Source organism: Peromyscus leucopus, chromosome 1 (assembly GCF_004664715.2).
Source record: "Peromyscus leucopus breed LL Stock chromosome 1, UCI_PerLeu_2.1, whole genome shotgun sequence".
NCBI lineage: Eukaryota > Metazoa > Chordata > Mammalia > Rodentia > Cricetidae > Peromyscus > Peromyscus leucopus.
The window spans coordinates 99,321,937-99,332,602 of record NC_051063.1 but is presented as its reverse complement, the minus strand read 5'-3'; the positions used below and the strand labels follow the sequence as shown (position 1 = coordinate 99,332,602).

At 48.8% G+C, this 10,666-nt stretch overlaps 2 protein-coding genes across 7 annotated transcripts; one reads left to right on the top strand and one right to left on the bottom strand.

The window, feature by feature from the left end:
* Positions 1-185: 185 nt before the first annotated feature.
* Positions 186-6,537, bottom strand: Arfip2 (ADP ribosylation factor interacting protein 2). Of its 5 annotated transcripts, none has more exons than XM_028858179.2 (8): positions 6,372-6,537; positions 5,452-5,592; positions 5,165-5,261; positions 4,228-4,346; positions 3,834-4,055; positions 3,134-3,291; positions 2,811-2,985; positions 186-2,369 (listed from the first exon to the last, which is right to left on the bottom strand). In XM_028858179.2, exons 2-8 carry the CDS (start codon positions 5,548-5,550, stop codon positions 2,214-2,216), a joined length of 1,026 nt encoding a protein of 341 aa, XP_028714012.1. In that variant the 5' UTR covers positions 5,551-5,592; positions 6,372-6,537; the 3' UTR covers positions 186-2,213. The 5 variants fall into 5 exon arrangements, with proteins under 5 accessions (XP_028714012.1, XP_037067779.1, XP_028714013.1 ...); XM_037211884.1 differs by having other exon boundaries at positions 5,452-5,552; positions 6,372-6,499; XM_028858180.2 differs by lacking the exon at positions 6,372-6,537 and adding an exon at positions 6,267-6,362.
* A 50-nt stretch (positions 6,538-6,587) lies between these two features.
* Positions 6,588-9,416, top strand: Timm10b (translocase of inner mitochondrial membrane 10B). Of its 2 annotated transcripts, none has more exons than XR_005093123.1 (4): positions 6,588-6,695; positions 6,850-6,945; positions 7,111-8,399; positions 9,086-9,416. XR_005093123.1 is itself a non-coding variant. In XM_028858183.2 (4 exons), the coding sequence occupies exons 1-3, from the start codon at positions 6,669-6,671 to the stop codon at positions 7,285-7,287; spliced, it is 300 nt and encodes a 99-aa protein (XP_028714016.1). In that variant the 5' UTR covers positions 6,588-6,668; the 3' UTR covers positions 7,288-7,311; positions 9,086-9,416. The 2 variants fall into 2 exon arrangements, 1 of the variants encoding a protein (XP_028714016.1); XM_028858183.2 differs by having other exon boundaries at positions 7,111-7,311.
* The last annotated feature ends 1,250 nt before the right edge of the window (positions 9,417-10,666 follow it).

Genomic DNA, 10,666 nt, shown 5'->3' with positions numbered 1-10,666 from the left:
CTGGGAGGAGGGGTTTGCGGGCTAAATGGGAGGCTTCATTCGGTTCTAGGTGCCTTAGGAGCCCCCTCGTGAGGAAATTTGGTTTAAACCATCCAGCGACTCCTTCCTCACACCAAAGACCCAGAGCAATTCTCAGAATCACTGCATTATGGAAAAACGGCCTTGGTAGACTACAATAAAAATTGTACATTAACAGGGACCGAGTGTTTATTACGTGCCAGACAGAGCTAATCACTTTACATACATTATCTCATTTAATACGCATAACCGTAATAGGTAGCTGCTTTTATTAGCTGCTTTACAACGGAAGGAGCGGAGCGTTCGCTCCCCAGGCGTTAATCCTAATCAGCTAGAAAATGGTGGAACCAGGTTTGGGCTCTGCTTTCAGGTTCTGTCTCCAACCAATTGGAGATTTAGTGCCTTAACAACGAAAAATCCCCAGTGGCCCATGAAGTAGGGGCTAATACGAGGACCAGCACCTCTAATAATCAAGGCAGACAGCTGGCTACATACAGACTAACCAAAGCCCAGGAAGCCTGGCTGGGGATTGCAGTATCAATGACCAAGAGTCAAGCCAGACTGGAGTGCACCCTGTGCTATGAGAACCTGATGACTGGGTTGGCCCCTTTCTCCACCCTCCAGGTGAGAGAATGCTGAAAAAGCCTGCAGTTGTCTTGGGGGCTAAGGATTGATGGCACTTGAGCCCTGACTAACGTGTTGCTGGGAGTGTTCTTTGACTTCTCACGTAAAGTTCAGGTCTGACTTCAACAGGAGCGGAGCGGAGCAGCTTACAGCAGGAGTGATGAAACTGCCTTTATCCCTGCAAGTGGCTACTCACTGCTTGTGAAGCTCAGGCAAGGTTCATGCTTAGAGAGCCAAGCTAGGGCCACTAGGCTACCCAAGAGCCCAGAAAGACTGTATTTTCTCAGCCCTAGGCTTTCCCCAGGCTGTCAGATCTCTGATGGAGGTTTCTTAGTTCCCTTTCTCCAAAGATCAAAAGTCCTACCTCTTGTCACACCCACTTAATTTTTCATTCCAGACTGAATTCTTACTCAGACTTCATGTACATTCACCTTTCTGCCTGGTCTATTAGCTACTTTTCAGATCTGTTTGTAAACTGGCATCCCCATCCCTACCCCAGTCTAAGCAAGATGCCCCTTATCAGGTGCTCCCACTGCATCCCGTATCCTAGCATTTCTCATTGTATTGTAGTTGCCTGGTTACTTGTCTCTATCCCCCACTTGGCCTTAAGCACTGTGAGCAGGGACCAGGTTTTATTCACTGATGTTTCCCCAGGGCTTAAGCCAGTGCCTGGCAAATAAAAGCACTCAGTAAACATCAGCTGTATGATTGAATGCATGGTTAGCCAGCCCAACCCCCTCTGGACCCTATGCTCTTCAAACCTATAGCTGTCTTGGTGCTAACGGGGAAGAGAAAATAAAGCTTTGGGCTCTAACTAGGACCGAGGGGATCAGGCCTTCGGCAGCTTCTGAAACTTGGCCACAGCTCTTTTGAATTCATAGGAAATGAATGCATGATTACTGGGAATTCCTTACCAATCCACCCTCCTCTAGTCCCCCACAAATTGACCTCACTGGGCCTGCTTTTACGAAAGGTTTATTCCTAGTGCCAGAACCCAGTCTTCCTGGGCTCTAAGCACAATTCAACTGGATGGGTGGATGAGGGGAGGGCCCATTCAGATGCAGGGCCATAAATGGGGCTCCCCATTTTCCCCACTCCTTTGGTCCCAGTCCCCTTCTCTACAATGGACACCCATCGAGGAGGGACAAAGGGTATTGGAGGCAACACTATTGGCCCAAGAGAGCCCAAGAAGAGCTGCCATTGGCTGACAGAGCCTTTCGAGGTCCTGTCTTTGGTCGGGGGCACATCCCAAGAGCTGGGGATAGGCCTGAGGAGTGATGCCATTGGCCAGGGAGTGTTTTGTCATAGCCTTTGGCTGTGAAGTGGAAGGAAAAGATCTGGAAATGAAGCCCAGTGGCCAGGAAGATAAAGGACAGGGCAGCAGCTTCTGGGCCTACAGGGCCCTCTTCAGACCACAGCAATATGGGCAAAACTGGTGTCAGACCCCAGCTGGGAAAGGGGAGCCCAAGCCGAAAAGTAAGTGGCAAAGGACATCCCGTGTCCAATCTCCTCCACCCTGGGGCTGCCCCGCCCAGTGTCCTTCTTGTTAGCCAAGTTGGGCTGGGAGCCGCTCACTGCTCCTCTAGCCAGGAAGGCTTCTCGGCTCCTGGAGGCCGCAGCTTGATGTTGAACTGTTGCAAGGTCTGCTCCAGTTGTTTCTGGTTCCCGGCAAAGTAGGCAGACACCGCATTGTGGAAGAGCAGCAGCTGTTTGTGCATCACCTTGATCTGGGGGCCCAGCAGGGTCAGCTAAGGCTGGACTCAGGCACCCTTCTTGAGGGGCTGTGCCTAAGCCCAGGGCATTGACCAGGGCATACGGACTCTGCTCTGACAGTGCTTTGGGGGTGGGACTTTCCAAGAAGTCAAAAGAGAAGGGGCAATATGAAGAAAGAAACCTGACTTGACTTGCTTGGTCAGGGTTCTGATACCCCAGCTGGGGGAGGGGGGGGCAATTTTTTTTTCAGTTGTGTTCCTGGGACTAGTAGCCAGATCCTCAACAAAAAAGGCCAGTGATCTGGAAGGTGACCAGAGAGGGCTCAGGTATCAAGGGGCTAGGGAAACCCACTCCGCAGCCAGGCTGCATCTCCCCACCCAACAATCAGGAGGGTCTGAAGGGAAGGGTACTGTCAGATGGGAAGGTTATTTAGGACCAAGGGAGTAGGGCAGCACCTTGTTTTCTTCCAGGAACTTGAGCTTGATGGCCACATCTCCCCGCAGCTTCTCATATTTGTCCCGATGGGTCTGGAAAGTGGCCTGGGCACTCTCAAGTCGACCACGTGTCCCTGCATCCCGGGGGCCTAGGCTCAGCTCCTCTAAGTCTGTCCGGTAGGCATCATATTCCAGCCTGGGGAGGGAGTGATAAAGGCTGGCCTCCACCTCTTCATCCATACACATATCTCTTTTTCCTTCCTGAATTTGTATGCCCCCAAATGTCCAAATTGTCACCCACGCCAGCCAACTTCCCAAACCTTGAGCCCTGTCAGTGCCCACACCTGGCAGCCTCATACTGTTTGACAGTCATGAGTGTGTCTTCCATGGTCTTGGTGACCAGTGTGTTGATGCTAGAGACAAAGAAGTTCACAGCCCCTAGCAGCGTCTCCCCATTCTTGCACAGCAGCTTTTGCGTCTCTGCATTATAGCCAAATTCCTCCTAAGGGTAGAAGGGAGGCACAGGCCTTGAGTAACAGTCCTTACCTGATTGGAGCTGCAGAGCCCTTCATTTCCCTCCGTCCCAAAGAAGAAACAGCCATCAAAACTAAAACAACCAGACTGCCTCTAGCAAGGCTCTCTTAGCCACAGAGTTAGTAGGGTCGCCTTGGGGATGCCTGGGGGTAGGAATGTGGGGGTAGAGTTCTTGGGTAAGTTTACAAGACAGGAACAGGGAAAGGTAGTGCAGCAGGCAGGGGATGGACTCTGATTAGGCCAAGCACCAAAGGCATTCTTGATGATATGGAGAAGGGTTACTTGTGAGGCACCAGTGCGCCCTCTCCCACAACCCCTCCAACTTTTGGACCTCTGTACAAACCCTTAGGCTGCCTCCATAGGTGAGTGATGCTGGGGGCAGGACTGGGCACACCCCAGAGGGGTTCTCCCTGGGGGCTGCAGGAGGGAGGGAGGGAGGGAGGCTGAGGAATGCCTGCCTGGAAGGGCCAGGGCCCAGTACCCCCACCCTCTTTGTTTTGGCTGAGGCACCTGAAGCTCTGGGGACTTCTGGCTGAGGTCAGCAAAGGCATCACCTAGTGCATGCTGGGTCTGCAACAGGCTGTAGAGGTGGGCTGTCAGTGCCCGGCCCAGCTGCAGGACACTCTCATACTTGCGCTTCGTCTCACGCAGCAACTCAATCTGCAGCTCTAGCTCCAGATCCACAGTCCGGGAGCCTCGGCCAAATCTCTCTGATAACAGCTGCTTTGTGCACTGATTGGGAAGTGGGTGGGAGGTCAGAAATCTAAACTCTGCCCCAACCCCAACAAGTAACTACTCCAGCACCCCCATTCTCTTAGTCATAGCATAAGACTATGTATTAAGATCTGGGGAAAAGAAAAAGGTACCCATGGAGAGTTTCTGGGAGGAGGCACTTGACTCTTACCTTATATGTGTTGATGCCCCATTTCTTGACGATGTCAAACTTCTCTCCGGCAATGCCCCGGGCCACCTCATCACCAGGGCCAGAAGGTGAGGTGCTGTGAGATGGATGGCGGCCAGACCCTAAAAGACCACGTTCTCTGACACCAGTTTCTCTCACATACAACCAGATACTTCTGTGACTTCACTTAATTCCCTCCCAGCACATGAAACGACCTCTCTGAAGGAGGAAAATCTAGACAACCGCACTTTTCTGCTCATTACCAGGAACAAGGACTTACGTCCCGACAACCAAATCAACTCAACGTATGCATTTGGCATCCTTGGGATAGGGTAGGAGTGTGTTAGTAGACAGGGGAAGAGGAGACAGAAGCAAACATAATGAGCGGAACTGGCAGGGTCAAAGCTGGTGAGCACCGAAAACAGGGAAGTTGGTTTGTATTTCCAAGTAGAGCTCCAGTCAGTATAGGAGTCGAAAATAAAACTCTGAGAAGCCGGGCGGTGGTGGCTCACGCCTTTAATCCCAGCACTTGGGAGGCAAAGCCAGGCGGATCTCTGTGAGTTCGAGCAGCTGTTCCAAAGCGAGTTCAGAAAGGCGCAAAGCTACACAAAAACCTGTCGAAAAAAAAAAAAAAAAAAAAAAAAAAAAAAAAAAAACTCTGAGAAGCTTGCAAATTGGCCTTAAGCTCCAGAGTTCTTGTGACCTAAAGTCTTAACTTGGCTCGGATGGTGGCACCAGAGAAGAAAAGACAAATGAGACAGCTTAGAGACTAAATGGCAAGTGGGGAGCAGATGATCAACTATGAGAGCTGGTCTGGGATTGGACAGTCTATGGATTTCACACTATCAGTTCTCAGCTTTCCTCTATGTGTCCTAAGCCTCCACTAAAACTGTCCTAGTCTCCCTCCCACCCAAGCCTCCTGCCTCTTTATCATTCATACCTGTGGGGATGAGTCCATCACCAGAGCCCCCATAGCCACCAGACACAATGCTAGTTTCATTGAGGTTGGGTCCTGACACCATCACCTGCTGGAGGTCCTACAGGTCAGAGAAGATGGGAGTGGCTGAAACATTTTGGGGACAGAGACAGTACAGAGTAAAGTCTGTATAGAAGATTTGAAAAGTATGAAGGGGTTAGCTAAATGAAGCCTATTGGGATGGGGACAGAGAAACATCTAAGAGTCAGGATTGCTAAATTGAAACAATTAGAAGAATCAAACAGAAGCACCTGCTCCAGCCCATCATCTTCAGGAAGCTGCCCAGCTTCGCCATTTCCATGGATGGGGATCTCCATTGTAGCTGCCTTCCCTAGGATCCCGTCCGTCATGGCTAGGGAAGGGACTGGAGTCAAGGTCTCCACCCCAGCACGCTGTAAAGCCCAACACAGACAATTCTGGAAACTGGCCAACACTCCAGAACAAGGAGGCCTTCCCTGTGTTCTCAGAAGTTTCAGAGGTTGTCCTAGGACTTGAGTGCCCCTGGTGATCAGCCACCACTTTTTTGCTTGAGTATGTGTATTTCTCCTCTTCCGAGTACATTATTTCTACAGATGCATGGATACCAAAGCCTCCGGTGTCTTCTCACAATGCCTAACCTCACCTTTAGTAACTATTCATGCAATTAGTCACTCAACAAACATTTAGTGAGTCCCTACTAAGTGTGAGATGCTGAGAATGGGATTGCAGCAGTGAGGACCAGAGGGAATGTCTGTGCTGTCTGGGAACTTAACCCTGCATAGGCATGTTTACCAGCAGGCAAAACCCTTCCCTGGGCTCAGATGCTCACTTGCCACTTAAGCATGCCCTACGATCCCCGGTCTTTCACATCCTTTTGGTGTTCCTTCTCCTCTTCCTTCAGATGGTCTTTCCTTTCTCCATCTCATGCACCTGCCTCTCTCAGGCCCTCCCCACCAGGCCTTAGATGAAGCAGTTGATGTGTTCCTGGTGTCATTAAAAGCCTCTCTTTCCCAGGACACAGACAGTCCCTTCCAAAGTCAGTTTTTGCCTTCCAGATGTGAGAGGTCCCCGCCACCCCCCCACACACCTGGGCATCAGGTGTGTCCTCATCCTTGCCAAGGGCTCAGGGCATCTTGCCCTCAACACAGGTTCGTGCGTCCAACTTCCCTTCGTATAAGTATGTCCTTCTCACCTGGGCCGGGCCACTCTTCCCCTCAGGGCGCGAGGCCCGGACCGCGCGGGGACCTCGGGTTCCAGTTCCCGTCGCGATCTTAGCAGCAGGTCAGAGATTCGGCGGAAGTGACGTGCTCTCTGGGCAGAAGAAGCCGGCCACGTCGCAGAGAAAAAGGGCGGAGGTGACGTTAGCAGTCATGGGCAGGGCGATACTGGAGCCACACCTTCAAGTTCTTGGTGACTTGGGAGAATTTACTTCCGGGACGACTCTGTGCACCCAGGGCGGAAGTAGCGTGGGCCGCGCGCCCTGGGCGTGATGGAGCAGCAGCAGCAACTAAGAAACGTGAGTAAGAGTTAAGTTGTTTTTCGGGGTTAGACGTGAGGTTTGCTTCCTGGGGTACACGCAAGAACCGCCCCCCCCCGAGGGGGAAGCAGGCTGTGCTGCGCACCCCGGGAAGCCTCGGCAGTGGTGAAGTTTTGATCCGCTTTTCTCTCAGTTGCGAGACTTCCTGTTGGTCTACAATCGGATGACAGAACTGTGCTTCCAGCGCTGTGTGCCCAGCCTGCACCACCGAGCTCTGGACGCTGAGGAGGTGGGGACCCCAGAGTTGACAATAATGTGACGCGACACACACTCCCTTCCCCTCTGTTTGCACCTCGCTTTTCCATGACCTCACCCCTCGGCTGGGGACCCGGAGGGAAGGAGGAGGGCTTGACCGGATCCTTTTAGTCTCTGCTTACATCCGTCTTCCTTCCAGGAGGCCTGTCTGCACAGCTGTGCTGGGAAGCTCATCCATTCTAACCACCGCCTCATGGCCGCTTATGTGCACCTCATGCCCGCCCTTGTCCAGCGCCGCATCGCGGACTACGAGGCTGCCTCGGCCGTGCCAGGTGTTCCTGCAGAACAGCCCGGAGACTCGCCGTCAGGCAGCTAGCCAGCCTCTGCCCCAGGAGAGAAGGTGCTTGGATGGGCTCCTCTATGAACCTTGGGCTTGTCGAAATTTGTACAGAGAGATTGAACCTGGAAGCTGGACACTATTGCTCCGTTGCATGGAGCCAATAAACCGGGCTTTTACTCTGGTTGATTTTCTGGGCAGGAACTTTTGTCCATTTATTGGTACCATCCTTTATTCTGTTTTTAGTGCCTATCTACTCCTCTCAGCCCTGGCAGTTGAGAAATTTCCTTCCGTATGTAGGAGGACAAACTCAGCATTCCCAGATCCCCAGCAAAAGCATAGGTAGCAAGGGGAAATTGGTTCCAAGAGGAGAACACTCAAGTGGCCGTCCTTGAGTCTAATTCGAGTGCCTGAATATACATTGGCTCATAACTAATTTTTATCTGAGCTGTCATACAAAAAGAATTGTGCTGGATCTAGGGGAAGAAAACAGTACCACAATAGGCTATAGCCACCACTTCTTAGGAGATCAGTGAAAAACAGAACAAAGACAAGCCTGTAAGAATTCAGGAATATTGTCTAGAATTTCAGTCATTTCCCCAGTTTACCATCTTAATATTTCCTGTCTGTGTGAAATCAACAATAAAGACTTTAAACAAAGAAGGGCTTTCTTCTTACCTTCCAGGCAAGTTAGGAGGACTACATTAGTCAAATCTCAAGAAGAGAAACCTAAGGGGGAGGAAGATGGTGGTAGAGGGGGGTAGTTAAATATAGATTATATTTAATCTGTGTGGCCCTTAATGTTCCCTTCGTGTTTTCACTGCTTGTCTGGAGTCTCCTAATTGCAGCTCTCTACCCTCCACCTTACATTGTTCTCACTGTAACTGATACCAGCTTCTCTATTTTTGTTTCAGTACTCCCCCCTCCCCTTGTGGGTTTCACATCTGTATTCAGAAGGATACCTCTTTTCCTGGCCCTGCCTTTTCCATGACGTCATTCCTAGTATGGGGATGGGGAAGGAAAGAGGTTGTGGCATATACCACCTTGTGGGGCTTCAAGAATAATGACAGGATGCAGGGCAAGCAAGAGCATGGGGTCTGCATTTGTTATTGTTTTACTGGAGGTTAAACTCAAGGCCTTGTGCATGCCAGGTAGGAACTCTAACAACTTTACCCATTGCCTCTTCACTGCTTTCCTTAATCCTATCCCATCTCTTTAAGTATGGCGACAGGTGGCTACTTTCATTTTTTACAGAGGAATTAAGTTTTAAATTTCCAGCCAAAATCAACCATTCACAAAGCAGATCCCACCCCCACCCACCCCCACCTACAGGTAAAAAAAAATGCATTTTATTTTTGAGATGCAAAACTGACTTGGAAATCATAACTAAAGATGACCTTGAACTCTTGATCCTCTTGCCTCTACCTCCCAAGTGCTGGCTAGCAAAAAAATTGAAATTCTTAGTTGACTCCGTGTTAAAATGCAGCTCTTGCTCCAAGCTTTATTATTCATGCCTATAAGCCCAGCACATTACAGATTGAGAACTGTGAGTTTGAAAGCAGTCTGTGCTGTATATCAAGACCCAATCAATAAAGTGCAGCTGGGACAGTGAGCCCCATATTCTTTTTACTACAGTAGGGTATTTCTCAAAATCATGTCTGTTGAGTATGTTGTATAAATTTATTTATTACAAACCTAGGAGGTATTATTTCCATTTAACAGGTAAAGAAGAATCCAGAATGTATGAGAGCTCTGTCTATACACAGTTCTTTGAAAACAGATTCTAGTGTGTCACTGCTTTTTCCTCTTTCTTTTTTTTTTTTTTTTTCCATTTTAGGTGATTTTGCCATGGAGTCCATTGGCCTTAAACTTGTGATCCTCCTGTCTCAGCCTCCCAGGTACTGGGATTGCACACATGGGCTGCAGCTGGTTGCTAGATAATTCTTTAGGAAGATGAAAATTGCTGACGAGGAGCTTTCCTATAGAGTGACCTCATGTCTGCCTGACAAAATTCACTCTTTGACAAGTATAAATGTAAGTAAAGCAGTGTATGAACTTCTTAATTCCCAAAGACAGGAAGGTGGAGCCCCAGGATATTGTGTTGCTGCTGGGGGAGTTCTTCTACATCAGCATCTGTATGTATCCTTTCAATAAACATGTACTGTGAATCGTCTGTTTCCTTTCTTCCCATGTCACATGGTTAGTAATTGCTGGAGAAAGACTAGGAAACAGAGCTGCATGAAGCCCACTCTCTTTGACCTACCTAAACTTTTTTTTAAAGATGGTCTCACTATGCAGTCTCACCTTGAATTCAGATCCTACTGGCCTTTACTCCCAAGTGCAGGCATTACACATGTGCTCCCCACACTCAACCTTCAGAGCTCTTACATACACAGTATCATCTTTGTATCGTCTGCCTTCAATGCAAAAACAAATGTGCCTCCACCTGACCTGTCAGTCCTTTGCTACCTTCAGTCTTCTTTTCTTTCCTTCAATACCCATCCCAGCTGTCCCACTTTCTATAGTTGCTGGTCCTTTTCAGGTCTTGTCGTAAAGTGATAGCCATTGGCATACTGAGAGCAGGGCAGTATTCTCAGACACAGCAGACGAGAATAGGTTGGATTTTTTTTGGCAGGGGGTTGTGGGAAGTCAAGTTCAGGGTTTTCTACATGCTAAGAAAGGGCTCTATCACTGACCTACATCCCCAGCCCAGGAGTTACTTTTGACATAGCCTTACCACACCACAAACATTGGAGCAGATGTGGTGGTCCCGTCATTGTGACTTTAGAACTTCACTGCCCATTCCTTGGCCCAATTTGTTTGCTTTAAAGTTGTTCATCCATGCAGTCCTCTCATTGTTTTACTCTTCCCATCAACTCTTTTTTTTTTTTTTTCCATTCCTCTAAATAGCCCTTGGTACTTCCCATCCACTAGTTAATGCTTTGATGTTTACACAAACAGTCCATTCAGTAGTTAGGATCACTTAATTTCTTGACCCAATATCTAATGGCTTCTATTCTGTCTTAGCTATCCATTTAGTTGTGTCTTGGATATTGTCATCACTCTAAATGACTCAATCTTGATATTATTACTAAATCAAACAAAACTCTGTTTCTTAAATTTTATTCACTGACCATATTCCTTATGCTTGGTTTAGTAAGTCACTGTCCCTACTATCATTTGATTTTACTATAGCTTTCATATTGTTTTTCTCTCACTAGCACTTGCCCTTAAGTGGAAAACAAAGCTATCTGTAGGTAATCTCTAGTATCCTACTGCTGACCCATCTGCATCATTTCCTTTCCCTTCTAAATAGGGAGAAGCCCTCTTATCTAATGCCAGTGCCCATGCTCAGGCTTTGAGTCTTAGTCATTTCCTACTTGAATGCTTCCAACTTTCTCTTCCTATTTTTGTCAGT

Bases quoted from the DNA above. Each gene is read 5' to 3' on its own strand.
- Arfip2 (XM_028858179.2), bottom strand. From the start codon at position 5,550: ATGACGGACGGGATCCTAGGGAAGGCAGCTACAATGGAGATCCCCATC. The intron at 4,347-5,164 runs GTATGAATGATA...GTGGTCTTTTAG, and splicing joins TGATGGACTCATCCCCACAG to GGTCTGGCCGCCATCCATCT. The intron at 2,370-2,810 runs GTGCTGCCCTAC...CTGGGCCCCCAG, and splicing joins AGTTCCTGGAAGAAAACAAG to ATCAAGGTGATGCACAAACA.
- Timm10b (XM_028858183.2), top strand. From the start codon at position 6,669: ATGGAGCAGCAGCAGCAACTAAGAAAC. The intron at 6,696-6,849 runs GTGAGTAAGAGT...CTTTTCTCTCAG, and splicing joins AGCAGCAGCAACTAAGAAAC to TTGCGAGACTTCCTGTTGGT. The intron at 6,946-7,110 runs GTGGGGACCCCA...TCTTCCTTCCAG, and splicing joins GAGCTCTGGACGCTGAGGAG to GAGGCCTGTCTGCACAGCTG.